Source organism: Panthera leo, chromosome E2 (genome assembly GCF_018350215.1).
Source record: "Panthera leo isolate Ple1 chromosome E2, P.leo_Ple1_pat1.1, whole genome shotgun sequence".
Taxonomy (NCBI): Eukaryota; Metazoa; Chordata; class Mammalia; order Carnivora; family Felidae; genus Panthera; species Panthera leo.
The window spans coordinates 14,565,755-14,592,496 of NC_056693.1; the positions used below are offsets into that span (position 1 = coordinate 14,565,755).

At 53.6% G+C, this 26,742-nt stretch overlaps 2 protein-coding genes across 7 annotated transcripts; both read left to right on the plus strand.

The window, feature by feature from the left end:
• The first annotated feature begins 2,054 nt into the window (after nucleotides 1-2,054).
• FBL (fibrillarin) lies at nucleotides 2,055-12,806 on the plus strand. The gene is made up of 9 exons (XM_042918540.1): nucleotides 2,055-2,152; nucleotides 7,538-7,690; nucleotides 7,797-7,898; nucleotides 7,987-8,081; nucleotides 9,229-9,399; nucleotides 10,118-10,250; nucleotides 11,567-11,679; nucleotides 12,448-12,593; nucleotides 12,704-12,806. The coding sequence occupies exons 1-9, from the start codon at nucleotides 2,143-2,145 to the stop codon at nucleotides 12,726-12,728; spliced, it is 948 nt and encodes a 315-aa protein (XP_042774474.1). The 5' UTR covers nucleotides 2,055-2,142; the 3' UTR covers nucleotides 12,729-12,806.
• Nucleotides 12,807-13,109: 303 nt separating this feature from the next.
• DYRK1B (dual specificity tyrosine phosphorylation regulated kinase 1B) lies at nucleotides 13,110-21,395 on the plus strand. Of its 6 annotated transcripts, XM_042918536.1 has the most exons (12): nucleotides 13,773-14,034; nucleotides 15,292-15,455; nucleotides 16,490-16,609; nucleotides 16,697-16,885; nucleotides 17,050-17,197; nucleotides 18,059-18,345; nucleotides 19,063-19,209; nucleotides 19,296-19,436; nucleotides 19,744-19,779; nucleotides 19,864-20,059; nucleotides 20,453-20,559; nucleotides 20,654-21,395. In XM_042918536.1, exons 1-12 carry the CDS (start codon nucleotides 13,956-13,958, stop codon nucleotides 21,023-21,025), a joined length of 1,986 nt encoding a protein of 661 aa, XP_042774470.1. In that variant the 5' UTR covers nucleotides 13,773-13,955; the 3' UTR covers nucleotides 21,026-21,395. The 6 variants fall into 6 exon arrangements, with proteins under 6 accessions (XP_042774472.1, XP_042774470.1, XP_042774468.1 ...); XM_042918538.1 differs by lacking the exon at nucleotides 13,773-14,034 and adding an exon at nucleotides 13,110-13,250 and having other exon boundaries at nucleotides 19,744-20,059; XM_042918534.1 differs by having other exon boundaries at nucleotides 19,744-20,059.
• Nucleotides 21,396-26,742: the final 5,347 nt, after the last annotated feature.

The following is a 26,742-nucleotide window of genomic DNA, read 5'->3' on the forward strand; positions in this document are numbered from 1 at the left end:
TGGGGCTACAGTGTGAGTGCACAGACTTCAAAGTCAGAGGCTTAGGGAGGAGGCAGAGAGGACACGGTAGGAAGATTCAGAGGAGAGTTTATCTGGAGTTCTGGGAGCTAGGCAATGAGGAGCTAGGAGGGTCTCACCCCATCTGCAGGCCTGGTGGCTTGAGGGCTGAGTTGAAGAAAACAGCCCCTTCCTGGAAGGCCTGGACGGAAGGCATGCCTTCCGGGCAGAACTGTGTTGCGGTCAGAGCAGGAAGCTAAAAGGTAGGTTCAGAGGGAGTTGGGCATAGGAGAAAACTGGGGAAAGCCCTCGGTGCTCCCCCCTTCTCAGCCCCGGGTGTTCTGTACTGTCCCCATCCTGGCCCCGACCACTCTGGGCTGACACTGTCAGGGCACCTGTCTGCTCCAAGAGGGCGGGGCCTAGGACTCTTGCAGCCACCATTGTGTCCCCGGCACCAGACCAGAAGGCGCCCACTGACTACTCACCGGAATTGCCAATTTCAGGGCTGCGGAGCAAGCTGGCAGGTGAAACACCTCAGAGCCAGGAGATGGTGCCAGGATTCCAGAAAATAGGGCTGGCAACCCTAAATCTGCCCTGTCCCCTCAGTATTTTCGTCCTTTAAAAAAAGATCCTGTTAATTGGAAGGGAAATAGTAAAAATCCATAAGAAGTAGGTGACATGATCCCCAACTGGAGCCATCTGATTATTACACAGCCTCCAGAAATGCCGAATGAACTTAGCAGATTCTCCATCTTAATATTTAAACAGATTTTCAGAAATGCTTCTGTGTGGCTGGAACACCCCGCACATAGAACGCAAAACAGCATGGGTTTTTTCATTCACTTGGTAACATTTACTGAGGACCTTCTCTGTGCCAGGCCCAGTTCTAGGCACAGAGCGATACAGCAATGAATGGAACAGACTGGTGCATTCTCTTGCAGGTTTTTAGTAATTTCTCATAGTAGCACTTGTCTGGCTTTGCGGGATGAATATTAACATCATTAAATTACAAAGCACAAAATTCCCCCACGCTTATGTAGACTCTGCTCACTCCTCACTCCTTCCTCTGCCTGCACCCTGACGTCGTCTATCCTCATCTGCTGCCTGATCCACTGCCTTAGGCCCCTCCTTGGTCTTCCTGCTCTCATGCTACTTCCACACTGTTTCCCACATGCACTGTGATCCCCTGTCAGATCACATCCCTTCTCAGTTCAGGAAACTTCCATAGCTCCATGTCACTCCGAGTAAAGGGCAAAGTCCTCGTCATGGCACGGAAGGCCCAGCGCAACTTCCCATGTTACCTCCCTGCTCTCCTCTCCTTCCACTCTCCCTGCTAACTCTGCCCCAATCACACCCCTCTCTGCGTCTCCAACCCTCCATGCCCTTCCTGCCTCAGGGCCTTTGCACCTATAATCCTCTCTACCTAGAATTCTTTTCCCCCCACGTAGGTGCATGCCTCACTCCTCACCTTTAAGCTCTTTGCTCAAATCACCTGATGCATTCCTTGACCACTGATTAAGAAATGTCACCGCCCCCCCCCACCACAGTTCTATTTTCCTTCCCTTCTGTTATTTTCTCCAAAGCACTTACTGCCTTCTAATAACTCCCACTAGAAGATGAACTCCAGGAGGGTGGGGATTTGTATGTCTCGTTCATTGCTGTATTCAGTGCCTACAACAGTGCCTAAATGCTTTTACCAGTGCATGAACGGGAGCCCAGTATGGTCCCTGTTCTTAGGGGTGGATATAGGTCAGGGAAGGCTTTTGGGTGTAGAAGGATCCTTAGGGAGTTAATTGGAAATAGAGAAGAGGGACAGAGGGCAAAGCCTGGGGTGAGCCCTGATTACGGGATCGGAGGTGGGGTGGGTTAAGAAGAAGCAAGAAGCGCATTCAAGGAAGCGATCTCTCAACAAGCAGCGCGTTAAGCCACCGACAAGGCGGGGCCCTGAGAGACTGGCGAAGCCCCGCCCACAGCGCGCTCCCGGCCCCGGCCCCGGCCCCGGCTGGGGCCCCGAGGGGCGGGGCTGCGAGGCTGCGTCACACGCCGTACGTCGCCGCGCATGCGTTCCTTTCCACGTGCGAAAGCAGCGGACTCGTGTAGTCTGGGACGCTCCAGAGTCCTGACCCGCCGAGCTGAACTCTCTCCATGAAGCCAGGTGCAGGCCGGGTGTGGGGTCCGGGGTCTGGGACTGGAGCCGGCACGAATCGAGGGGCCAGACCGGAATCGGAGGGGCGGGGCCTAGGGGCAGGGGATCCGGTCTCTTGTGGGGAGGGGGATCCTAGTTCCGGTCTTCTGTGGCGAGGGGGTCTTGGTTCAGCCTTGTGACCGACACTGAGCCGGGGGTTCGGGTTCCTGGTCTGGAGATGTGTGACTGGCTTCGGAGGTCACGGTCGTGAGTCGAGGGTCCTGGGCCTGAAATGGGGGTTCCTGAACTAAGATTCATCTCACTGAGGCCATCATTAGGGGTCTTGGGAATTGGACAGGGGGTGGCAGTCGGGGGTGCTGATCCAGAGTCTGGATCCAGGCAGCTGGTGTCTTGGATCTCTGGCCTTGAGATTTGGGGATAATGTCTTGGTTCAGAAGTGGAGAGTCCCGATTTGGGCTCGGGGAAAACCAACCCCCTTAGCCTTCTGTATCCCCGCCGCAACGATCGTCCCCTTAGCCCCCAGCCTGGCTTCTCCGAGAGGGCCGTGGTGAATGAGGACTCCCGGCTTGATAGTTTGTGGCCTTCTCTGTCCCACTTTCCCGCTCTCTACTCTCACGAGGGGGCGGATCCCTGAGGTTTGAGTGATCAGAATAATCCGCGGTGAGAACTTTCACAAGCCCAAGATACGATTCGTGTGGGGTGGCGGGGGAGAGATAGTCACAGGAGAGGAGTGATTTTATTCATTTGATATTCCCCGAGACTCTGATGAACCCACCCCTCCTTCCCTCGTGGCAGATTGAGGAGTGCTGGCTTTGACAGCAGAAAGGTGTCAATTTAATTCAGTTCTTTGCTTCTGAAGCTACTGTGTGGCCTTGGGCAAGTGGCTTTACCTCTCTGAGTCGGTTATCTCATCAGTAAAATGGCGCCCAGTTATAATTTAGCAAGATCGTGTTAAGAGAAAACTAGCATACTGCAGTAATCATTTGCAGTGCTAAGTGTACAGATCAACAGGTTGTACGTGGTAACCTCACACGATGTTGTATGTCAATTACATCCCAGTAAAGCTGAGGAAAAATAGCACAGTGCTTGACATAATAGTATTGCCTCTCATTGTTATCTTTATGTTTCTTCTCAAGAGGAACAAAGGTTCCTCTCCCTGGTGTCTCAGATCTTCTTAAATCAGGCTGTGCCCCTCCCCCAATTTGCTCCACTAGAGTTTAGGGGAATCTTCCACTGTGACCCAGAAGGTATTTCCTAGTGCAGGTTTTCCTCGTTTGTTTTTTTCTTTTTTTTCTTTTTTTTCTTTATTCCATGTGTGGAGAGATGGGGTCATCTGGTGGGAGGGGGGAGGGTTTGTGGATCCATGCCCCCTCCCAAGCTCCCCTTCTCTTCAGCATTTGGGGATCTCCTGATGAAATGGTGTGGAGGCTGCTGGGCTGTGTACCTCTGACCCTGTGATCCGATACACCTTCCTCCCAACCCTTCCCTCATTGTGTTAGGATTTCAAGTTGCCGAAGTTGTCTAGAGTCGGCCCTTCACTAAGGATTTGAGTCTGATTGAGAGAAGAATCCTTTGGGGGATTTTGAGCAGGGACGGGATGCAGTCTGATACACAGCTTTAAAAGGATCAGCTTCTGGCTTCTGTGTGTGAAGGACGTCAGGATAGCAGAAGTGGAAGCGGGCACATCAGTGGGAAGTCTGTTGCCGTGATCTAGTAGGAGATGATGGGGTGTGGCCCAGGGTGGTAGCCTGACAAATTGTCACAGTTTGGAAATCTGTTTTGAAGATGGAGCCAGCAGCTTGTATGTGGGTCTAAGAGAGGGGTCAAGGATAACTAAGGGTTTGGGCATGTGTAACTGGAAGGATGGAGTGTCCGGTTTTGAGATGGGGGAAGGTTGTGGGAGGAGAGGAGAGCAGGTTTTAAACTTGGGGTCCGTTGGACCCTCCCCCCCCCCCCAAACTTCTGGGAAAGTGTGTGTGAACGTGTGTTTTCCCGAGGAACCGGTACTCCTAGTACATTTCTCTGGGCTCCTGGAGCTGAAATGGATTAGGCTAGGTTTTGAGACTCCTGCCCACTGCACCCCATGCCATGCCCACACTTCTCAGGTCTCAGTTCCATCAGGCCTGGGTTGAGTCTCTTAGGCCTGGTGGTTTCTCCCCTAAGTAGGAGGAAGGGGGACTCACTGTCCCCTCACTGAATACTCAAACTGTGTGCCAGGCTGTGTATTGAGAGAAGCGATTTGTGTATATTAAGCCATTTGCTTATTCTTTACAGCTCTGCGAGGCAGGCACTGTGTTACAGCTGTATCTCCGTCTTAAAGATGAGGTTTTCAAGATCCCCATGAACCTTCCCTACTCTCTAGGGCCGTGAATGGCATGGCCATCGCCCTGTAGGGGATACACGAACTGCTTGAGGGGAGGGGACCAGGGCACTCTGGTCACCATGTCATCACCCGCTTCCTGAATGAACGGAGAGGGTGCTTTTTCCTGGAGGCAGAACCTGGGGGTTTAGGAGTCTTCAGCAGACCAGACAGTTGATTAAATGCTTACCAAGCCCGCCACACTTTGTGCCAAGTGTGTGCACGGTGCTGGGGGGTGCAGTGTGACCGAAACAGTTAAAACATCCCCGTTCCTTTTGGCCTTGATTCTGGTGCAGGAGTCAGGCAGTAATAACGTAAAAACTGCCACGTATGATAATTGCCAGGAAGAACAAGAAAGCCAGGTCAGGGTAGGGAGCCCAAAGACCCTTCTGAGGAAGGAATGTTTCACCAGAGACTCGAGTGCAGTGAAGAAGTGGGTGAGCCCAGCAAATGTCTGCAGGAGCCAGGAAGTGGGAACAGCAAATGTTAAAGGTTTAGAAGCTGGAGGACGAGCATGAGGAGGAAGAGCATGAGGCCCAGCATAGAAAGAGTGAGGTCAGAAAAGTCAGCAGAGGCCGGAGCCTGGTGACGGCGGTTCTTAGTTTGGGCTGCACGTTTAGAATCTCCTGAGGAACTTTATTTATTTATTTATTTATTTATTTATTTATTTAATTTTTTTAATGTTTATTCATTTTTGAAAGACAGAGACAGAGCACAAGCAGGGGTGAGGTGGAGAGAGAGGGGGACACAGAATCCGAAGCAGGCTCCAGGCTCTGAGCTGTCAGCACAGAGCCCGATGCGGGGCTCGAACTCACAAACTGCGAGATCATGACCTGAGCCGAAGTCGGATACTCAACCGACTGAGCCACCCAGGCGCCCCCTGAGGAACTTTAAAAAGCCCTATGGTCAGGCCCCTACACTGGACAACTAATCAGAATCACTCTAAGTCCCAGGGATTAGCCAAAGGTGAGGCCCACTGATCTGGGGCTTTGGAAGCCGGAGAAAGGAATTTGGGTTTCATTTTCCTTTTTTTTTTTTCTTTTCTTTTTTTCAATGTTTATTTTTGCTTTTGAGAGAAAAAGAGAGCACAAGCAGGGCAGGGGCAGAGAGAGACAGACACGGAATCCGAAGCAGGCTCAAGGCTCTGAGCTGTCAGCACAGCCTGACATGGGGTTGATGTAGGTTACTGTTAACATCCTGCTTTTCTTGGTTGGGTAGCAGATTGGCAGGATCCATTGTATTTTTTCCCTTCCTTCCTTCCTTCCTTCCTTCCTTCCTTCCTTCCTTCCTTCCATGTTTATTTATTTTTGAGAGAGTGGGGGAGGGGTAGAGAGAGAGGGAGACGGGGTCCAAAGTGGGCTCTGCGCTGCCAGCAGTGAGCCCGATGCTGGGCTCAAACTCGCAAACTGCAAGATCATGACCTGAACCGAAGTCGGACACTTAACTGACTGAGCCACCCAGGTGCCCCTGGGTTTCATTTTCAATGGGATGGAAAACCGTTGAAGGGATTTGGGCAGGGGCATGAAGAGATCCAATTTGCAGTTTGAAAAACTGCAGTCGCTAGCTGCCATGTGGACAGGAGACTGCAGGAGTAGAGGGAGGAAAGGTAGGCACCTCTGAGTCGTGTCTGGGGAGTTCTGAAACTGTCCATTTTTAACACTTCAATCAGGAATGGCGCTGAAAAGTTCTGCATTTTCATCGTTAACGCCATTACGAGGCATGAAGCTTTCATAGAGGTGAATATGGTGTGCCTTTCCCAAAACCCTAGCAAGCTTACTACTAAACAGTTTTACATCAAGTGAGATTATTTTTTAAAGCATCACTAATTTTCGCACTATTATTTTATAACTTGTGTGATTGGCTGAAAGTACGGCAGAGCTTAGGGAACTGCCACAGGAAAATACTGAATCTGTTAGTACCCGAATTCCGTCCGCCTCTGCCGTTGTTTTGTGCTCAGTGAAGGGAGCGAGTTTGCCCTGACCTGAGCTCGTGAAAATAAAGCCTCTCTGAATCTCTTTTTTTTTCCTCCTGACTTTGCATGACATCCACAAGCCCTACACTGCTTAGGCACTGTCGCCCATCCATAAAGGACAATTCAAGAGTTTTTCTCTTTGTTTTTTTTCCCCCTGAGCTGGGAGGGACTTCTCCAAGTTTGCAAGCAGGGGGGTCAGATAGCAGAAAGGATACGTCATGCCGACCTCCCCTCTGTTTGGGGGTTGGCACTTTTCTTCCAGACGAGGGAGGGCATGGAAATGTTTCCAAGGTCTGAGGGACCTTGCTGCCACGGTGCATGCGCACAGGCGGGTATTTGCGCTTCTCCAGACTAATACTGAAAATAGAATGGAGGAGCACCTAGTGACTTAGTCGGTTAAGTGTCTGACTTCGGCTCAGGTCGTGATCCCATGGTTCGTGAGTTCGAGCCCTGCATCGGGCTCACTGCTGGCAGCGCAGAGCCCGCGTTAAGGAAGGAAGGGAGGGAGGTTGGGAGGGAGGAAGGAAGGAAGGAAGGAAGGGAAAATACAATGGATCCTGCCAATCTGCTACCCAACGGAGAAAAGCAGGATGTTAACAGTAACCTACATCTCCCCTACCCGCACCCTGTAATTTTTCTCCCTTTCGATACTCAGTATTGTATGAGTTTTGCATTTATCCCCTTGGCCTCTATTTTGGTGGGGGGAGGGGGCATGGGGCGTGGATTAATCAACACGGCATGGCATTGTTTAATTTTAATTGTTGCTGAACTTTATAAAAGATACTATGTTGGGTGTGGTTTTCTTCAACTTGCTTTTTCACTTAACATTATGACCCTAAGATTTTCATAATCTATCTGTTGTGTGTAACTGTAGATCCCGTCATTGTTGATTATGAATGTGCCCCTGTTTTATTTGCCCATTCTGCCGATGGACATCTGGGTTGGGCCCGATTTTTTGGCTACTGTGGATATTTGTGGACACCCTCCAGTGGAATTACCAGATATAGGAATAATAACATCTCAAACTTCGTTGCCCTGATTCCTGTTTCTGTTGCCACGACAGGTTTCAGCCCCCGTGGGGGCGGCTTCGGTGGCCGAGGAGGCTTTGGTGACCGTGGTGGACGTGGTGGAGGTCGAGGAGGCTTTGGTGGGGGCAGAGGTCGTGGTGGAGGCTTCAGGGGCCGTGGCCGAGGAGGAGGAGGAGGAGGACGAGGTGGTGAGTGACCTTGTAGGGGGGATGCAGTCTGGAGGCAGTGCCTGGGCTTGGGGCTCAGGAAGGAAGAGATGGGATGTCCCTGTGTCACTGCATCTCTGCCTTGTAGGTGGAGGGTTCCAGTCTGGTGGCAACCGGGGTCGTGGCCGGGGAGGAAAAAGAGGAAACCAGTCGGGGAAGAATGTGATGGTCGAACCCCATCGGCATGAAGGTGAGTGAGGAAGGCGGGGAGCTGCTGAGGGTGGGGTGCGGTGGGGTGCAGCCCAGAGTCTTCACCCTGCACTGGTCCCCTCACTTAGGTGTCTTCATTTGTCGAGGAAAGGAAGATGCGCTTGTCACCAAGAATCTGGTCCCTGGAGAGTCAGTTTATGGAGAGAAGAGAGTCTCCATTTCGGTGAGACCAGGGCCCTAGCTGATGGGGTAGCCAGCCGTCTGGTCTCCCTCCCGCCCCACTGTGCATCCTGTGCAGGCCAGCCAGAGGGTCATCTTAATACCCGAGTCCGATCCCTGTGGCCTTCGGGTCAAAGTCCCAGGTCCTCAGTGTGGCCCAGAGGACTGTGTGCATTCCAGCTCCCCCTCCCTACTCCCTCACCTCGCATCTTCCAGCCACACGGACCTCCTTGCTCATCCCCCAGTTGTGTGTGTGGCTGGTTCCTTTCACCCCCAGTGTCTCTGGTCGGATGTCACCTTGTCTTTCTCACAATGCCACCTTGCACCACCCAGTCTGTCAGAAGCAGTCCTCACTGCCCACCCTCTGTCCTGTTATCCCATTTTCTTAATGGCCGGGCCCACTCCTGCTCAGGGCCTTTCTGTGTCCTCTCCTACTGCCTAGAATGCACTTCTCCAGACAAGTTGCACAGTCCCTGCCTCCCTCAGGGCCTACTGCAGATGTCTCCTGGGCTCTTCCCTGGCCACCCTTTCTCGTTTTCACCTGCTCCTTAGCCCACACCCCATACTTCATGTCCTCTTTCCTGGCTTGATCTTTTCACCTTAGCACCTGTCACTGGTTCCTGTACCATATGTGTTAGTTCTGTGCATACTTAGTCCTTGAGGACAAGGGTCTTTGTCTCATTCTCTGTGCATCCCCGATGCCTGGCGTAGAGTCTGGCACACTGGGCGTGCCGGCACAGTGAATGGTTGTTGATTGATCGCACAGGTCCTCCTGTTGTCTCGTATGATCTTATCTCTGTGTTGATCGTCTGTCCCTGCCCCTTCTACCTGAATCAGTAACCTCCATGAGTGGGCAGGTCCTGCATGTGTTGTGGTCATTGATGTGTACCTGTGTTCATTTCTCTCTCTCTTCTCTCTTGAGAGAGAGAGAGAATTAGGGCTTGTGCTTGCCCGATGTGGGGCTTGAACTCAGGAACCGTAAGATCATGACCTGAGCCCAAGTCAGATGTTTAACTGACTGAGCCACCCAGGTTTCCACCTGTGTTCATTTCTTGAACAATGAATGAGCGCCTGGGGCCCTGGGGATGAGGGCAGTGGGGTCTAGCACAAGAGCCCAGCACTGACTTCCATCCCCATCTCTCCCGGCCCAGGAGGGAGATGACAAAATCGAATACCGTGCCTGGAACCCCTTCCGCTCCAAGCTGGCAGCAGCAATCCTGGGCGGCGTGGACCAGATCCACATCAAGCCAGGGGCCAAGGTGCTCTACCTCGGGGCTGCGTCCGGCACCACTGTCTCCCACGTGTCTGACATCGTAGGCCCGGTGAGTGGATGGAGGGGTGAGTAAAGGCTGGTGATGAGGTGGAAGGAAGGGAGAGGCTGCCCCTGCCAGCCTGGAGGCAGTGGCCTTGGCTGCCTCCCTGTACCGTGTAGCTTGGGGCTAGGCCCTCCGTCTTCAAAGTGCCTGTGGGTGGAAGGAGCAGCTTGAACGCCTGGTCTCCAAAGCCTTGTTCAGCCTCACTCCTGAGTTCTTAGCCTGGAGGGAAAGGAGCTGTATAATTTAGTGGTTAAAAACCCCGGACTCTGGTGTGGCATTTAACAGTGAGGTGGCTTTCAGCAGTTAATAACTTAACCTGTCTGAGCCTCCGTTTATCCCTCTGGAAAATAGGGTTACTGTGAAGATAAACGAGTAAATTCCTGTAAAATAACAGAGCGGTGCCTGGCCCATTGTAAGTGTTCTTAGCTGTTAAGACTTCATCTCAGTGCCCTAGCTTCTTCGTTTTAAGGCCGTATTGAGGGACTCGGCTCTCAGATGAGCAAAGCGGGATTGAATCGAGCAAAGCAGGATTGAATCACTGTTGGCCGGTGACTTCATGTCTCTGGCTCTCACTTTATTCATCTGTAAGATGGACATAACAATAGTTGTTAAATGGTAGGGTTTTGATATGGGGATTTGCATGGCCACATGCAGTGTTTGGGCCCATAGTGGGTGTTCCATCTAAGAACCAGTATCAGTGTTTCTATTTTTTGATTTATTGTAGGACGGTCTAGTCTATGCAGTTGAGTTCTCCCACCGCTCTGGCCGTGACCTCATTAACTTGGCCAAGAAGAGGACCAACATTATTCCTGTTATTGAAGATGCTCGGCACCCACACAAATACCGCATGCTCATAGGTAGGGGTCCAGGATTGTGTAGTCCAGGCCACTCCAGGTTTCCTGGGAAAGGTGGCCAGAATCCCGATCTGAGTGGAAGCAGAGTGAATGAGCAGGCCTCCTGAGTCTGCAGGAATGAAGTGGGGGAAGGGGAGGGGGAGGCAGGTGAAGTTGTGGAATTTGGGTGTTTGGCAGGCCTGAAGGGCCAACCTCCTTCGATCTCCTGCGCCTCTCCCTAGGCACCCCCATACTTCCTGCCTCCCTCCAGAACATGGTACTTTTCACGCTGCCCCTGGCTTATGTACAAAAGCCCCCATCCTCCTCGTTGTCTGGTGAGATCATAACCCAGAAAGCACAACCTGAGTGTGGCCTTGGCTGAGAGGGCCGTTGTGAATATTACTTTGTTTTAAAAAAAAAATTGGGAAGCATGATGTAAAACTGGAACTCCTTATAAACAACCCTCAGAGGTAACTGATAGGAGCAATTTAAAAAGCTGCTTTTCCCAATTTCAAAAAGTCAGTTTTCATTATACCCTCTTTTTTTTTTTTTTCTAATCATACCAGCTTAAAAATAAGACTTTGCAAAAAAAAAAAAAAACCACACACACACAAAACTTTGCATTTCGCTGGTTTTCTCTGGAGTTTTTTTTTCCCCCATGCATTCATACAATACCCTTTGTCCTGCAACTTATTTATTTATTTATTTATTTATTTATTTATTTAGACAATCCTGCAGGGACTCTGGCCTGTAAGTGCTTTCCTTTACTTGCCTTTTACTTAAATGAATTTTTTTAGCATTTATTTATTTTCGAAAGACAGAGAGCATGAACAGGGGAGGGGCAGAGAGAGAGAGGGAGACACAGAATCTGCAGCAGGCTCCAGGCTCCAAGCTGTCAGCACAGAGCCCGACGTGGGGCTCAAACTCAGAATTTGTGAGATCATGACCTAGGCCAGTCAGACGCTTAACTGACTGAGCCACCCAGGCGCCCCTTTACTTGCCTTTTTGATGAGTGTCTGTTTACCCCCCATCCCAAGACCTGGGAGCATCTCAAGGACCAGGTCTGGGTCTGACTCATCTCTGTGTCCCCCACACCCGGCCCGGGGCTGGCCACAGAGTAGGTGGCAATCGTGACTTACAAGAGGAATGAATAGATGGTGTGACTGGGTTTCTTGGACCCATCCTGGGGGTACTGCAGAGGGAGGGAGATCAGTGGCGGGGATGTGAGACTGGAAGCAGGGGAGACTGCCAGGAACCTGCTGGTAACAGGGCACAGGCCTCATGGGAGGAGCCAAGAAGATCTAACATCCAATTTGTAACTGCCACTTCTTTCTCCCTAGCGATGGTGGATGTGATCTTTGCCGATGTGGCCCAGCCAGACCAGACCCGGATTGTAGCACTGAATGCCCACACCTTCCTTCGTAATGGAGGACACTTTGTGATTTCCATTAAGGTACAGGGCTTGGTGGAATCTAAGGTGGGGTGGTCGTGTCTTCTCTGTAACTGCCAAGCAGTCAGTCAAAACGAGGAGGCCTCCATTCTCGGATGCCTCATCCAGCCAGCTCTATCCCTGCCCCAGTCGTATAGCACATGGTGAAAAATGTCTGCAAAACGAAAAGGCTTTGGGTTTGGCAATAGAAGGTACTGGTCAAGTGAATAATTGTGGAGTCTGACCATTTGAGTTTGAATTCCAGCTTGCTCTGTGACTTTGAGCAAGTTACCTAACCTGGGTACCTGTTTCTTCATTAGTCATATCTCTTTCAGTGTTGTCTGTAAGGATTAAATTTATCAATATATATGAAGTGTTTAGAACAGCATGGTAGAAAATAAGTTTTAGGTAAATGTTCGGTGCGTTTTCAAAAACGTTGTATTTTAAAATAAAGATCCTCAGCCAGATTCACCATTTGTTGGCCTTTTGTTACATTTGTTTTTGTATTCTCAGCATTACTATTGTTAAAGAAAGAGAAAATAAAAACAAAAACAACCCTGGGTATAAAATTTAAACACTAGCTTTTAGATAAATAGGTCTCTGTTAAAGTCTTCTGTTGTAAATCCAAACCAACTTGAAGAAATTTCTGTGATGAAGTCTTTTCCCTCCACTCCCAAAACCTGAGTTTCACTGAGTTTCCAATAAAAAACAAATACCTGTGGTTTAAAGAGCAAAAGAAGAAAAAAGAAGCCCAAAGCCTTGCTGCAGACTTCCAAGTTCTCTCTTCTGCAGGCCAACTGCATTGACTCCACAGCCTCTGCTGAGGCCGTGTTTGCCTCTGAAGTGAAAAAGATGCAGCAGGAGAACATGAAGCCCCAGGAACAGTTGACCTTAGAGCCTTACGAAAGAGACCACGCTGTGGTGGTGGGCGTGTACAGGTGAGCAGGGGGCCCTGGAAGCCACCAAGACAGCCCTGCGCCTTAGCCCTTGGTAGGAGTGCCGGAAAATGGTGACAGGCTCTGAATCCCCTCTCTCCTTCCTCTCACAGGCCACCTCCCAAGGTGAAGAACTGAAGCCCAGCGCCATCTGGATTGCGAGAGATTGTGTTGCTACTGTTACACGTGTGTTTTTCTATTAAAAGACTCATCCATTGCTCCCGTCTGCTGATTGCTCAGCGACCTCCATTCAACAGAGCGCATGCTCCCTTGGTCAACTGGCGCGGTGGTGGGGGGTGGACGAGCTCATCCGGTCACACGTGCGCATGTTCCTTTCTTGGCTGCCTTTTGCGCAGTCGCAACCCGGGTTTCGGCGTTTGGGCGGGGTTGGTAGCTTACTGTGCGCGTCTACCGGTAAGCTCCGCTGCGCGCAGGCGCGGAGTGTTACCTTGGGTCACGTGGGTGAAGCGAATGGGGGGGAGTGGGGGCGGAGCCCGAGGCGGGAGGTGGGGGCCGGTTTGTTGTGGTCGCCATTTTGCTGGTTGCATTACTGGGTAATCGGGGCCCTGGCTCGCCGCGTCCGCCGGATACTTTCAGCCAGTGGGCAGGTCTGAGCTCGGGCTTCCCGAGCAGCTTGAGTCCCCTTGCCCGCGCCCTCAGGTAACAACGCGGCTACAGGTGGGGTAGCACGAGCTCGCGGGGAGGGAGCAGTACGGACCCGCCCTGCCCGCGTCGCCGCGAGACTTAGCACGAGGCCGAGGGAGGAGGGCAGGGGGGCGGCGGGCAGGTGCAGGCCTTGCCTGGCTATTCATAGTCGGATTCTTGGAAGGGGCCGAGCCCGAGGGAGCAGTCTTGGGAGTGAGGCTGGGAGGGGGTAGCGGGGCCCCGCTCCCGCCCTTTGTTTGGGCTCGACTCCTCCGGCTGCATCGTCGTCGCCTAGCAACAGCTGTTCTGGACTGCGATTGGCTGAGCTCTTGGCAGCAGCGGCCAATGGCACGGTTGTTGCCATGGCAGGTGCGGACTGCCAAGCTCTGCTCAGCCGGCCCCGCCCGCCGGGGCTCCGCCGACCGGGGCGGGCCTCCAGGGTGGGGGGCGGGACGCCTGGGTCCCCAGGGGCGGGTGGCTGCGCGGGGCGGGGCCGGCGGGGCGAGGGTTAACCCACCCCTCCCCCGTCCACCTGCTTTCCCCTTCCCCCGCGTGCCCCGGGCTGACCCTCGTTCCCTCCTCTCCCCACCCCCGGCGGCGGCGGCTGCTGCTGTTGTCACCCACCGGGCCGCCTGTCCCGCTTGCCCTCCCCGCCGCGGGGCTTGCCGGGCCGGCCGGGCCGGGACAGGCGGCCGTCTCCTCTCTGCCACCGCCGCCGCCATGCTGGCTGCTCGCCCACCCCACTGGGGGCCCCACCGCGCCCCAGCCCCCCGTGGGCCCCGCGCCAGCCCTGACCCGGGTAGGGGGTGGGTGCTTGGAGAGAAGGTCCTGCCGTGGGAGGGCCCCGGGGAAGAGGTTGTTTCGGGCGAGGGGCGGGGGAGCTCCAAGAGAGAGGAGGGATCGTGGAGTGGCAAGGCTTGGCATAGAAGAAAGGGAGTGCCATGGGAGAAGGCCTGTGGGGAGAGGATTTTGGTGTGACAGGTACTCTGTGAGGGGGGAACTCTATGTGATATTTGGGGAATTTGGTTCTGGGGGCCTTCTAGGAATTGGCACAGTTGTGTATTGACCCTGGTGTAGAGAAGAGTAACTGGAGAAAGGGCCCTGGTAGAAATCTTGGATGGGAGGAGGAGGGGAAGATCCAGTGTAGGGGAGAGAAGGGCGAGGGAAGAGAAGCCTCCTTGCTCCCATCAGGGAAAGTGAGCCTTGCTTCTGAGGGGGACCATGAAGTAATACGGAGAAGAGCCCCGATGTGCCACGGGAGCAACTACCTGGAGCAGTGGTCCCTGGTGTGGGAGGAAATGTTATAGGGAAGAGGTCTTGGCATGATATGGGGTGGGTCCCCTGGGGGGTGGGGGCTGGTGGATGGGAATGCCATGGGGTGGGACTCTGTTGTATGGAGATAATCCTATATAACAGGTTAATCTTGGTGTGGTCCCCAGGACCCTGATGTGGTTTTAGGGGCCTGCAGAGGACTCTGTCGTGGGTTTGGAGGGGGGCCAGAGTTGTCTCATGTGGTTTGGGGGGATCGTAGAGCTCTCTGGATTGAGGGATCTACCAGGAAGGGTAGATCTTGAAGTGGAGGGACCTTGCTGTGATACGAGGAGATCCTGATGATCAGGGAAGACTGCAGGAGGGCAAGATCTTGTGTGAGGGGGCATCGGGGAGGGCCATAAGTAGAAATGGGAAGCGAACAGTGAATCCTACTCTCTATATTGTCTGTGGTTTCTATCTTTTTCTTTTCCTCCCCCCCAATTATTGGTGTCTTTCTGTTCTTTCTTGTCATGGTCTGTATCCCTGCCTGGATTGCAATCATTCCCGTTCACATGTTCCCCTCTTTGTGCCACCTACTTCATTTATTTGGTAATCATCTGTTGAGGGACTCCGCTGTGCTCCCACCCCCACCGCTTCTCTCTGTCCCTTCTCATTACCACCTGTTGCTCTTTTTCTCCTCTCCCTGTGCCCTGCCTTCTTTCTGATGTCTACCTCTTTCCTGCTTCGTACTGTCCCATACATCCCCTTGTTCCATGTTGTTCCCCTGCCTCCTGCCTGCTCTCAGGTCTCAGCGGCGGTGGCAGCCGAGGTGCAGGATGCGAGAAGGCGCCCCCCGGCCGGGCTCCCGCTCCAGGCCTCGCTCCCCTGCGGCCCTCTGAGCCCACCATGGCCGTCCCACCAGGCCATGGTCCCTTCTCTGGCTTCCCAGGGCCCCAGGAGCACACGCAGGTATGCTTTCAGCTGGCTCCTTACCTGCCTGGGGTAGGGGGAGGCTGGGGACAGAAGGGTCTGGGGGGTGAAAGATAGTTTGGTTGCCCAAAACAGTTTCCTTGGGGCATGAAGGGTCCATCTGGAGTGGAAAATAATAGAGGAGTTGCTGGCAGAATCTGTTTAGAGAGCCTGGGTTCAAATCCTGACATGGTGGTTAAATTACTTAGGTTCTCCCTGCTTCAGTTTTCTAGAATTCTGTAAAATGGAGCGAGTAATGATACCTACCTCACAGGGTTGTTGTGAGAATTAAACAAGTTAATGAAATGCACATAAAATGCCGAGAACAGTGCCTGGCACGTCGAAAACACTCAATGAATGTTCACTAAGGAAAAAAGTTCCAGAGTGAAAGATGGCGGAGGGAGGTGGGGTGAAAGTGGGTGAAGGTTGAACCCAAAGGATCCTGGAGCCAGCAGCACCTTAGGGTGCAGAGTAAAGACATTCAGGGGTAGAGACTGTTTAAGGCTCTGAAATGTAGAGCTTAAAGTGGGACAGAGTAGAAGATCAAGGTGCTGGATCCTGAAACACTGGGAAAAATGGTGCAGAGTTGGGGGTGAGGGATGAGAAGACTCAACGGGACAAGGGTAAGAAAGAAGGGAGCCCTCAAGATGGGACACCCAGAATGGAGGGTCTCTCGGCGAAGGACCGCAAAGGGCAGAGCCAACGTTTTCTGTCTGATCTCTCCCACTGAGGTTCGGAAAGGAGTAAAGGTGTGGGATGGAAGGTGAGGGGTAAACAGTTCCCCATTCATTCACTCGGCAAATCTCTAATGACTGTCCGCTATGTGCCAGGTCCTGCTCCAGGCACCGGAAATGCAGCAAGAACCAGAGAGTCTCTGCCCTTGGGGAATTTCTATCCTAGTGGGGTTGTCACATGATGACCGAGTAACTATGTGCGTGTGTAACCATGATGACCCAGTCACCCATACAGCTCTCCCTCTGGAGGTCAGAAGTGCACACCTGTCCTCAGTGCCCACCCCTCGCCCTGCCCTGCAGGTATTGCCTGATGTGCGGCTGTTGCCACGGAGGCTGCCCTTGGCCTTTCGGGATGCGACCTCAGCCCCGCTGCGCAAGCTCTCCGTGGACCTCATCAAGACCTACAAGCACATCAATGAGGTGGGCGGGGGCCCGGCTGGGTGCTGAGGGGTCCTGGCTGCCAGCACAGGTCACTCAGCAGTCCTTATCTGCTGGCCGGCTGGGCAGGTATACTATGCGAAGAAGAAGCGGCGGGCCCAGCAGGCGCCACCTCAGGACTCGAGCACCAAGAAGGAGAAAAAGGTCCTGAACCATGGTTATGACGATGACAACCACGACTACATTGTGCGCAGTGGCGAGCGCTGGCTGGAGCGCTACGAGATTGACTCACTCATTGGCAAAGGCTCCTTCGGCCAGGTGTGGGACGCACACCCTGACCCAGGGATTGGGGGGCATGGGCACCCACTGGTATTGACCCACAGAAAAGTGGTGCTTTGTTCTGTCCCCCATCCCCCTTCCCATCCCCTCCTCCCCATCCCCCACCCCCATTCCTCACTTTGTGACATGTCCTGCCCTGGCAGGTGGTGAAAGCCTATGATCATCAGACCCAGGAGCTGGTGGCCATCAAGATCATCAAGAACAAAAAGGCCTTCCTGAACCAGGCCCAGATTGAGCTGCGGCTGCTAGAGCTGATGAACCAGCATGACACAGAGATGAAGTACTACATAGGTGAGGCCTGGGGCAGCCATACACCCGGTACAGGATGGGGCTAGTGTCTTCAGGGCAGGCTCTGGTCTGTAATTCCCTGACATCAGTGATTCTCTTGCTGCCTTCATGATTTCTGACCTATTCCCAGCATAGTGCTGACCAGAATTTATTGGGTGCTCACTAAGGGTCAGGCTTGTTGCTAGCACACGTTGAATCAACTGGTTTCCGTATGACCACAGCCCTGGGGGGGAGGGGCATCATGGCCCACAGCTTGGAGTAGAAAAGGAAGTATTCGGGCGCTATCACTTGCCAAAGGCCACCGAGTTTGTACTCAGTGGTGCTATAATGTCACCAGGCAGTAGACTCCAGGGCCTTTACTCCTGACGTCTGTGTCAGTCTTTTTCCTCTTTCCCACACTGATTCCTCTTAGAAAAAGCAAGAGTAGATTAGAGAGTGTGTTTCTTGAAATACATATGGTTACAGTAAATGGAAAGCGAGTGTCCTCTGCCACAAAAATAAACAGAACTGAGACTAAAACAATGTTACAAAATTAAGGACATGGCGGAGGGTATTAAAGACCCATCAGCACCAAAGAGAAACGTTCTCTTTCATTTATCAGGAAGTTGGAGAGAGACTTGAAAAAAATGAACTTCTCTTAATCAAGAAAATATTTTTCTTGACGTGAATCAAGTTACAGACCGAATGGAAACACCCTGACCAGCAGCTGCCTCCCGTGGGCACACCACTATCTGTCCGGTGCTCACACGGCAGAGTCAGATCTGCTTGTGGCCTCTCTCCCTATTACTGTGTGTCCCCGGCTGCCACCGGCCCTCTCTGAGGCTCCGCTTCACCAGCGGCCCATTTCTGCCTCCTTCCCCGCAGTGCACCTGAAGCGGCACTTCATGTTTCGGAACCACCTGTGCCTGGTGTTCGAGCTGCTTTCCTACAACCTGTACGACCTCCTGCGCAACACGCACTTCCGCGGAGTCTCGTTGAACCTGACGCGGAAGCTGGCGCAGCAGCTCTGCACAGCGCTGCTCTTCCTGGCCACGCCTGAGCTCAGCATCATTCACTGCGACCTCAAGCCCGAGAACATCCTGCTCTGCAATCCCAAGCGTAGCGCCATCAAGATCGTGGACTTCGGCAGCTCCTGCCAGCTTGGCCAGCGGGTGCGGCGCGGCACGGCCCGGGGGCGGGGCTCGCGGCGTGGGTGTGGCAGGGGCGGGGGCACCGGTGGCTGGAGCCCGAGGGGCGGAGCTAGGCTGGGGATGGGGTTGCAGGGCCCAGCCTGAAGTGGCCTGGCGGGTGCCTGAAGGGTAGTATCGGGATGAGATGTTGGCTGTACGGAGGGGGGGGGGGGGGGGGTGGTAAAAGTGCCACAGGATGTAGTTCCCAGTAGGAAAGGAAGCGTGAGGCCTGAGGAGGCAGCGCCAGTGTTGAGGCTGCCAGATGTGGGTAGAGTGAAGTTGGGTTGGCTTTGAGCTTGGAGTGATGCTTTGCTAAGTTGTTTGCCCTGTGCCCTCCAGAGGGGACGGGTGCTTTAGTTTTGCAGCTTCATGTGAGCAGACATTTGAGATGGCTTGGAAAGGGTCTGGATTGCGGGGGTGGGAAGGGCCTGGGCTTGCAGACTGCCAGCCTCTGATGACCAGGGTCAGGCTTTGGGATGGAGATCAGGGTGAGACTAGGTCAGCAGAGACTTCTGAGGCTGGTGAATAAGATGATGGTAGTGGCTCCTGGAAAGCAGGGGTGCTGGTAACATCCAAGTTTGGAACCTCCGTCCCCGGTTTTGGTGAAGGAAGCTTGTCTCAGCTTGGGGTATGGCCATGGCACCACTAGGGGAGGCTGGGACCTCTGACTGCTGCCTTCTTCCCTGCTCCGCCCCCCAGATCTACCAGTACATCCAGAGCCGCTTCTATCGGTCGCCTGAGGTGCTTCTGGGCACACCCTACGACCTGGCCATTGATATGTGGTCCCTGGGCTGCATCCTGGTGGAGATGCACACTGGAGAGCCCCTCTTCAGTGGCTCCAATGAGGTGTGCTCCCGAGGAGGGGGTGTGCTGGAGGGGACAGAGGCCTGGTTGGCCTGATGACCCTGACTGCCCACCTGACTGCTCCACAGGTGGACCAGATGAACCGGATTGTGGAGGTGCTGGGCATCCCACCAGCCCCCATGCTGGACCAGGCACCCAAGGCTCGCAAGTACTTTGAACGGCTGCCTGGGGGTGGCTGGACCCTACGAAGGACAAAGGAACTCAGGAAGGTGCGGCCCCTGCCCCACGCCGCTCCTCCCACCCTGGTGGCCCCTCACTCTCTCACACTTGGGGCTTCCTCTCTCCCTGCTTCCTCTCCCTTGTGTCTTTCCCTTCCTTCCTCTCCCCCTTGTCTGTCCTCTCCTTCGTCCCAGCCCACCCCCCCTCCCCCGTCTCTCCTACCCACCCCACAACTCTTCTTAGCTTCTCTCCTTTCACTTTCTCTCTTGTGCCTCTGTTTCCCCGTGTGTGTCTCCCTGCCCCTCCTGCCCACTGACGGCCACTCTCTTGCCCCCCCTCCCACCCCCTCCCTGCCAGGATTACCAGGGCCCCGGGACACGGCGGCTGCAGGAGGTGCTGGGCGTGCAGACGGGCGGGCCCGGGGGCCGGCGGGCGGGGGAGCCGGGCCACAGCCCCGCCGACTACCTCCGCTTCCAGGACCTGGTGCTGCGCATGCTGGAGTATGAGCCCGCCGCCCGCATCAGCCCACTGGGGGCTCTGCAGCACGGCTTCTTCCGCCGCACGGCTGATGAGGCCACCAACACGGGCCCGGCAGGCAGCAGTGCCTCCACCTCGCCCGCACCCCTTGATACCTGCCCCTCCTCCAGCACCGCCAGCTCCATCTCCAGCTCTGGTGGGTGCCCAGTGCCAGGTGGGCTGGAACAGGAGGGTGGGCAACATGGGTTTGGCCTGACCTGGGGGACCTTGCCACTGGGCCTTCATCTAGAGCTTTGAAATTGTGGGATCCTGGACTCCGGAACGGGTGGGGCAAGAGAGCTCTGCCTGGCTGTGACCTGATCTCTGAAATTGCGCTTGGGCTCACACCTCTGAAACTGCTTCTGACTCTGAAAGCCAAAACTGAGCTCTGATCCTTAATCTCAGAATTGGGCCCATCCTTCAGATAGGCTCTGATCCCAAAGCCCAGGCGTGGGCCTGAGTCGCCAGCCAGACTCAGCCACCCGAAAACCCAGCCACCACCTCTCCTCACCCTAAGGCTTCTCCTCATTTCCTCCCCTGGCACTTCCAGGAGGCTCCAGCGGCTCCTCCAGTGACAACCGGACCTACCGATACAGCAACCGATATTGTGGGGGCCCCGGGCCCCCCATCACTGACTGTGAGATGAACAGCCCCCAGGTACTGGGGCCTTGGGGACCTGGGAGGTGGATAGTGGGTTATCTGGGCTTCAGGACCTGGGTCTCCATCACCCACTATTCCTCTGCTCCTTTAGGTCCCACCCTCCCAGCCGCTGCGCCCCTGGGCAGGGGGTGATGTGCCCCACAAGACACATCAGGCCCCTGCCTCCGCCTCGTCACTGCCAGGGGCCGGGGCCCAGTTACCCCCTCAACCCCGATGCCTTGGCCGTCCCCCATCACCAACCTCACCACCACCCCCGGAGCTGATGGATGTGAGCCTGGTGGGCGGCCCTCCGGACTGCTCCCCACCTCACCCGGCGCCTGCCCCCCAGCACCCGGCTGCCTCAGCCCTCCGGACTCGGATGACAGGAGGTCGTCCACCCCTCCCACCCCCTGATGACCCTGCCACTCTGGGGCCTCGCTTGGGCCTCCGTGGTGTACCCCAGAGCACGGCAGCCAGCTCATGACCCAGCCCCCTCCCTGGGGCCCCTCCTGAAGCCATACCCCCCATCTGGGGGCCCTGGGCTCCCATCCTCATCTCTCCCCTTGACTGGAATTGCTGCTACCCAGCTGGGGTGGGTGAGGCCTGCACTGATTGGGGCCTGGGGCAGGGGGTCAAGGAGAGGGGTTTAGGCACACCCTCCTCACTAAGGACTGGACCCTTGGCCCCCTCTCCCCCCCCCCCCTTGTTTTCTATTTATTGTACCAAAGACAGTGGTGGTCCGGTGTCGGGGGGAGACCCCCTTCACCCTAGGGCCCTAGGAGGGGGTGGGGGCAGGTAGGGGGAGATGGCCTTGCTCCTCCTTGCTGTACCCCCCAGTAAAGAGCTTTCTCACACGCCTGCCTGAGAGTTTGCAAGGCCTCGGCTCCCCTCACCTGGCCCTCAGAGGCGTGGTGGGGAACGGTGTTTGGGAGGGGGTGCCAGAAAAGCTCTGTCATGAGGGATGCATCCCTGGGGAAGTTATGGCTATTGGCGCAGACACGGGGCTGCAGGAAGTCTGGGGCTACGGAATCCTAGACGAGAGATCCTGGATAGGATCCTAGCCCATGTTTGTCTTTAACGTGGTAAACACAGACCCTGAACGAGTACACGCCCAGCTGTGGCCTGTCTCTGGAAAACATCAGGATCTGCCCTAATAAGCCAGGGCTTCCACAGAGTCTGCACAGGAGTGGCTCCTTATGCCAGGCAGGCATCTAGTAGGTGCCGAATGCTTGCAGCAGGCCTTATTAATGCCATCTGGGGAATGGCAGGCAGGCAGTGTAAAGTACAGACTTTACCCCACCCCCACCCCCATGTCTGGTCTTACCCTTTGGAACCGTGACGGAGCAAAGCATTTTGAGATTCTCTGGCAGAAAGATATTCCCGGGGTTTCAGGTAAGTGGGTCTGTTTCCATAGCAATTTGGAAACTTAAGTCTCCCAACCGGCCAGTCAAGAGCCTCCTGATTCAAAGGTACCTACCGTCTCCCGCCATTGGGGCGCGGCGCTTCCTGGGAAATGGAGTTATACGTTGCAATTCCTTTTGCCGCTTTTCGTCAGGGGACTACAAAGACCAGAATTCTTTTCGCTCACGAGTTAGGGCCAGTCTCAGGCAGCCAATCGGTAGTCAGAGGTGGACGGGGCCCGGATGCTTGAGGCGGGCTGTAGAGAAGGAAAAAGCCGTGATTGGGTGGCGTTGGTCAGGCTGTTCGCCGGTGTTGAGTTCTGTCAGGCGCGCGGAAGGTGGGCCACTGTGCTGCTCCCCGAGACTGAGCAGGTTAGGCGTCCGCGGTCACAGAGCAGGAGGGAGGCGCTGAGGCCTGAAGCGGCCCCATCGCACAGAGCATCACCAGCCGCGGTGTCTGGCCCAGCTCACAGGAATCCCCGGTCGGTAGGAGAGAAGGGTGGACGCCGTTACGGACCTGCGGGTGTTCGGGAGGGGGCGCAGTGTGGAACGCTGAGGGGACCCCAGACGAGGCACGGGTAGGGAACATTCCCGGAGGAGGAGGAGCTGTTTGAGCTGAGACCCGAAGACCGGATGTTTGGGGTGGCGGTGGTGCGGTGGTTTGCGCACAGGCAGCGACGAGAAACAGCCTGTTGTGTGAATATGAACTGCGGGTGATGAGGTGTTGGAGAGCTAATTGAAAGTTCTGTATGAATTTGATCGTGGAAGATTTTGTTGGCCTGATTAGGTAGCTTGGATTTTGTCCTAAAGACATCGAGGAGCCACGAGAGGATTTCTAGAAGGGAAGGGGCATGGCCCAGTTTGCTGCCATCTAGGAACAGGTTGATGGGAACGAGACTAGGGTCTGGGAGCCCAGGGTGGTGGCTGTGGCACGTTCCGAGGCAAGAGATGTTGGGGATGAACCAGGGCAGGAGTCTTGGCTGGGAGGGGAGAAAGGATGTTGGTGGGAGAGACGTCCAGAAGGCTGAGTTGACAGAATGTATGGCTTTACAGGCTGTGTGGAAGGGGGAGGCAGAGAGGGGCGGGAAAGGGGTATCTCCAGCAGGTAGAACAGTATCTGGCATATTATAGATGCTTAATAAGAAAAAAAAATTTTTAATGGACAGTTCTAGGAGGCAGAGACTATTATGATCTCCATTTTGCAAACAAGGATGCTGAGCACAGAGGTTAAGTAATTTAACCAAGATCACATAGTTAGCAAGTGGAAGGCCCAAGATTGTGTGTGTGCTCGCGCATGTGTGCGCCTTTGACTTAGCAACGTGCAAGATGAGCTTCGAGACATCATCAGGATCCAGTCATGTAGGAATTTGGGATAAGTGTGGAAATGTATATCCCACATTTCAATGTCCAGCCCAGAACCTCTCCCTGACCTGCTGACTGCCCACATGATACCTCCTCTCTCAAGATAGCTGTAGTCCTCTGGAGACCAAGGTATCTTGACCAAATTGAACTCTGGTCTTTTCCCCAAAACCTGTTCTTCCCACATTCTCAGTAAATGCCTCCTCCTTCATTGTCTTATATTCGTGTCTGGTCCATCAGCAAATTCCTTCAAAGTGTATTCAGAACCTGATCCTTTCTTCCCACCTCCACTCTTGTCACCCTGGTCCTGTCCACTCTATATCCTGCCTAGACCATCACAGCAGCCTCCTCAGTGGTCTCTGTGCTCCCCACAGTCTTTCTTATATGCAGCAGGGTGACACTGAATACCTGTATCAGGTCACATTTCTCTCTTGCTCAGTACCCTCCTGTGGCGCTATCTCACACAGCAAATGCCAGTGTTCTTTCCATGGCCTTTGCAAGGCCCTTGATCCCTGCATGATCTGTCCCTGTTACTTCTCCACCTGATCCTTTTACCCTGCTCACTCTGCTCCAGCTACACTAGCCTCAGGGCCTTTGCACTTCCTCTCTTTACCTGGAACACTCTTCTCCAGATGTCAAGGCTCACCTTCATCTCCTTTAGTTTTTACTCAGATATCATCTCCTCCTTGAGAACTTCTTTGGCCACCCTTCTAGAACTATACTACTAACATTCATATATTAATTTCCCTTTAACTGTTCTGTAGCATTAATCATATCACTATTTGACTCACTGTATAGGTTATCTTGTTTATTGTCTGTCTCTCCTCTGCACCCACAGCAGACCATAAACTTCATGAGGGCAGGGGCTTTTGTCTACTTCATATTTTATCTTTAACATCTGGAAGAGCTCTTGGCACATAGTAGGGGCTCAGTAAGTTTATTGAAGGGACGAGTCAGTGGGTGATTTCAGAATGTAGATCCTTACCCCGGCGTCGCAGGGACTCTGCCCATCCCTCTTCCACAGAACTTCAGAGGACTGCCTTAAAATTTTCTGAGGTCTCAGACATTCAGCAAGGATTTCATCTTGCTTCTGCTTTGTGCTCAGCATCAGGAACACAGCAGAGAACAAAACGGTTTCCCTGTTCCCCGAGAATTCACAGTGTCAGGGGTAGAGGTTCAAATCGTCAGCTAATCACACAGATACGAAATTACAAAGAAATGCAGAAAGTGCCATAAGAGCACTTGGCCAGAACTCTAATCTAGATCCTAGGAAGTGGGATTGAAGTGATGAAAGTGTAGGCATTAGGCACTCCATTAAAAGGAGTGTGTGTGTGGGTGTGGGTGTGTGGTGGTCGGAGCCCAGAGGCTGATGGGGAGCAAGAAGCCTGGTAATGTGGACCCTGTAAGGAGTTGGGTCCTTAACCCCATGCGTAATGGAGACTCTCAAAGAACTTTAAGCAGTGAGAGGAGGTGCCGTCAGTTCTGTATGTTACAAGATCCCTCTGGCTGTCCTGTGGGGGAACTGACGAGAGGGTTAAAGATTGAAGTAGTGAGACCTGTGAAAGGGCTGCTCTCCTGAGATTAAAATAGCCTCCTCTACCGAAGGCCACACATCTTTGTTCCTCCCATCAAGAAGTGGAGTCTCTCTGCCCTCTAATCTAGGCTGGCCCATGATTTGTCTTAACCAGTAGAGTGCAGTGGAAGTGATGCTGTGCTGGTCGGGGGCCTCAAGAGGCCCGCAGTACTGCTTTCACTTTCTTGGGCCCTGGGCTGCTTTACAAAGAAGTCCAGCTACTCCACTGGAGAGAGATGTGTACAGAGAGAGGCCCAGCCACCCCCCAGCTGTTCCGCTGTTTTAGCTGATGTGCAAGACAAGAGTGATGCCATCTTGGATGTTCTAGCCAAGTTCCCATCTGACACCAAGTAGAATGGAGACTCACCTTGCCCTCCCTGCTTTGCTCAAATTCCAGAATCATGAGCAAATAAATGGCTGCTATTTTAAGCCACTGTGTTATGGGATGATTTGTTACTCAGCGATAGCTCACTGAAACAAGCTTCCTGATATCTTATCATTTTGTATATTAGCTCACGTAAGCCTCACAGTCACCCTGTGTGGTAATAATTGTTATTCCCGTTACACAGATGAGGAACTGAGGGCACAGAGGAGTTAATGGAGGACTGGCAAGATATCTAGCACGTAGTAAGTGCTGAGTTTGTGATAGCTATTAGTCGTTAGCATGAAAATGTTCATAATCGTTAAAGAAGGGATAGTAAGACGATACAAGCATTATTAACCCATTTACTAGTGGTATGATTTTAGGTAAGTGACTTCCTCTCTCCAAGGCTCAATTTTGTCATTGTAAAATGGAGATTATAACAATATTCGTCTCAGGGTCTGACTTAGCAAGCGCCTAGCATATGGCAGGGATAATTACTATGAAGCATACAGCCAAGATTATTGTAGACAGTGACCTTAGGACCACAGGAGGAAGCCAATTTCTTGGAAGTTCTAGTGGAGAGACAGACAGGTCATTGGTGATGTTGTTGAAGTGCTGCATCAGGCTTCACCTGAAGTGGGTTCCTTCTGGACTTTGTCATTAGGGAAACCAGTAAACCTGGCTATCATTTACGCCAAGTTGAACTGGCTTTCCGTTACTTGGAACCAGCATCCTAACTGATTCTAGCGTTTTATTCGTTAATTTTTTGATTCATCAGCTACTGAATACCTACTGCATTCCAGGCACTGTTTCAGGTGCTGGTGTTATAGTAGTAAACAAGGTCCTCCCAAGCTCTGACCTTGTTGCAACATCCATTCTCCTGGGGAAGGTGGATGGTCGGGAAATCAGTGTTGGGGATAAGAGCCTGGGAGATTGTTGGGGGGAGGGGGGTTGAGGAGAGGAGGGGTGGAGAGTGACAAACAGGGGGAGGGGAGGGGGCCTAAATAAGTTTTGTGGAAATGTTAATGGAGGAGAGACCTGGCCAAAAGGGAGGAAGCCAGCTGTGCGTGTGTTTTGGGAAGGACATTCCGAGTAAAAGTAGAGAGCAAATTCAGAGGCCCCAGGTATGCGGGGATGTGTTGGAGGAGCAGGAAAGAGTGAACTGGACCAGAGTGAACCAGTGGACGGGAAGGGGATGAGGGTCCAGGCCAGACGAGCTTGGTTGGCGGACTCGAATTCGGTTCACAGTGAGGGGGGCAGACATGCAGTGCGTTTGGGGCTCAAGAGCGATGCCATCTACCATCTTTGTAGGGTTCCTTTGGCCACTGCGTGGGCACCAGGGTGGAAGCAGCGCAGAGGCTGCATCTCTCCAGCTGAGAGATGGTGGTGGTTTGGCCAGGGGTGTGGCCGAATTTAGGACATAATTTGAAGGAAGAGTGGACAGGACTTGGGGTACAGGTGTGGGGTGAGAAAGAGGAGCCAACGGCTCTAAGTTTGGGAGGAAG

Excerpts from the sequence above, each read along its gene's own strand:
- DYRK1B (XM_042918534.1), top strand. The coding sequence starts at position 13,956 with ATGCTGGCTGCTCGCCCACCCCACTGGGGGCCCCACCGCGCCCCAGCC. Across the intron at positions 16,886-17,049 it reads GCAAAGGCTCCTTCGGCCAG|GTGGTGAAAGCCTATGATCA; the intron begins GTGTGGGACGCA and ends CTGCCCTGGCAG. Across the intron at positions 17,198-18,058 it reads AGAGATGAAGTACTACATAG|TGCACCTGAAGCGGCACTTC; the intron begins GTGAGGCCTGGG and ends CCTTCCCCGCAG.
- FBL (XM_042918540.1), top strand. Across the intron at positions 7,691-7,796 it reads AGGAGGAGGAGGACGAGGTG|GTGGAGGGTTCCAGTCTGGT; the intron begins GTGAGTGACCTT and ends TCTGCCTTGTAG. Across the intron at positions 10,251-11,566 it reads CAAATACCGCATGCTCATAG|CGATGGTGGATGTGATCTTT; the intron begins GTAGGGGTCCAG and ends CTTTCTCCCTAG.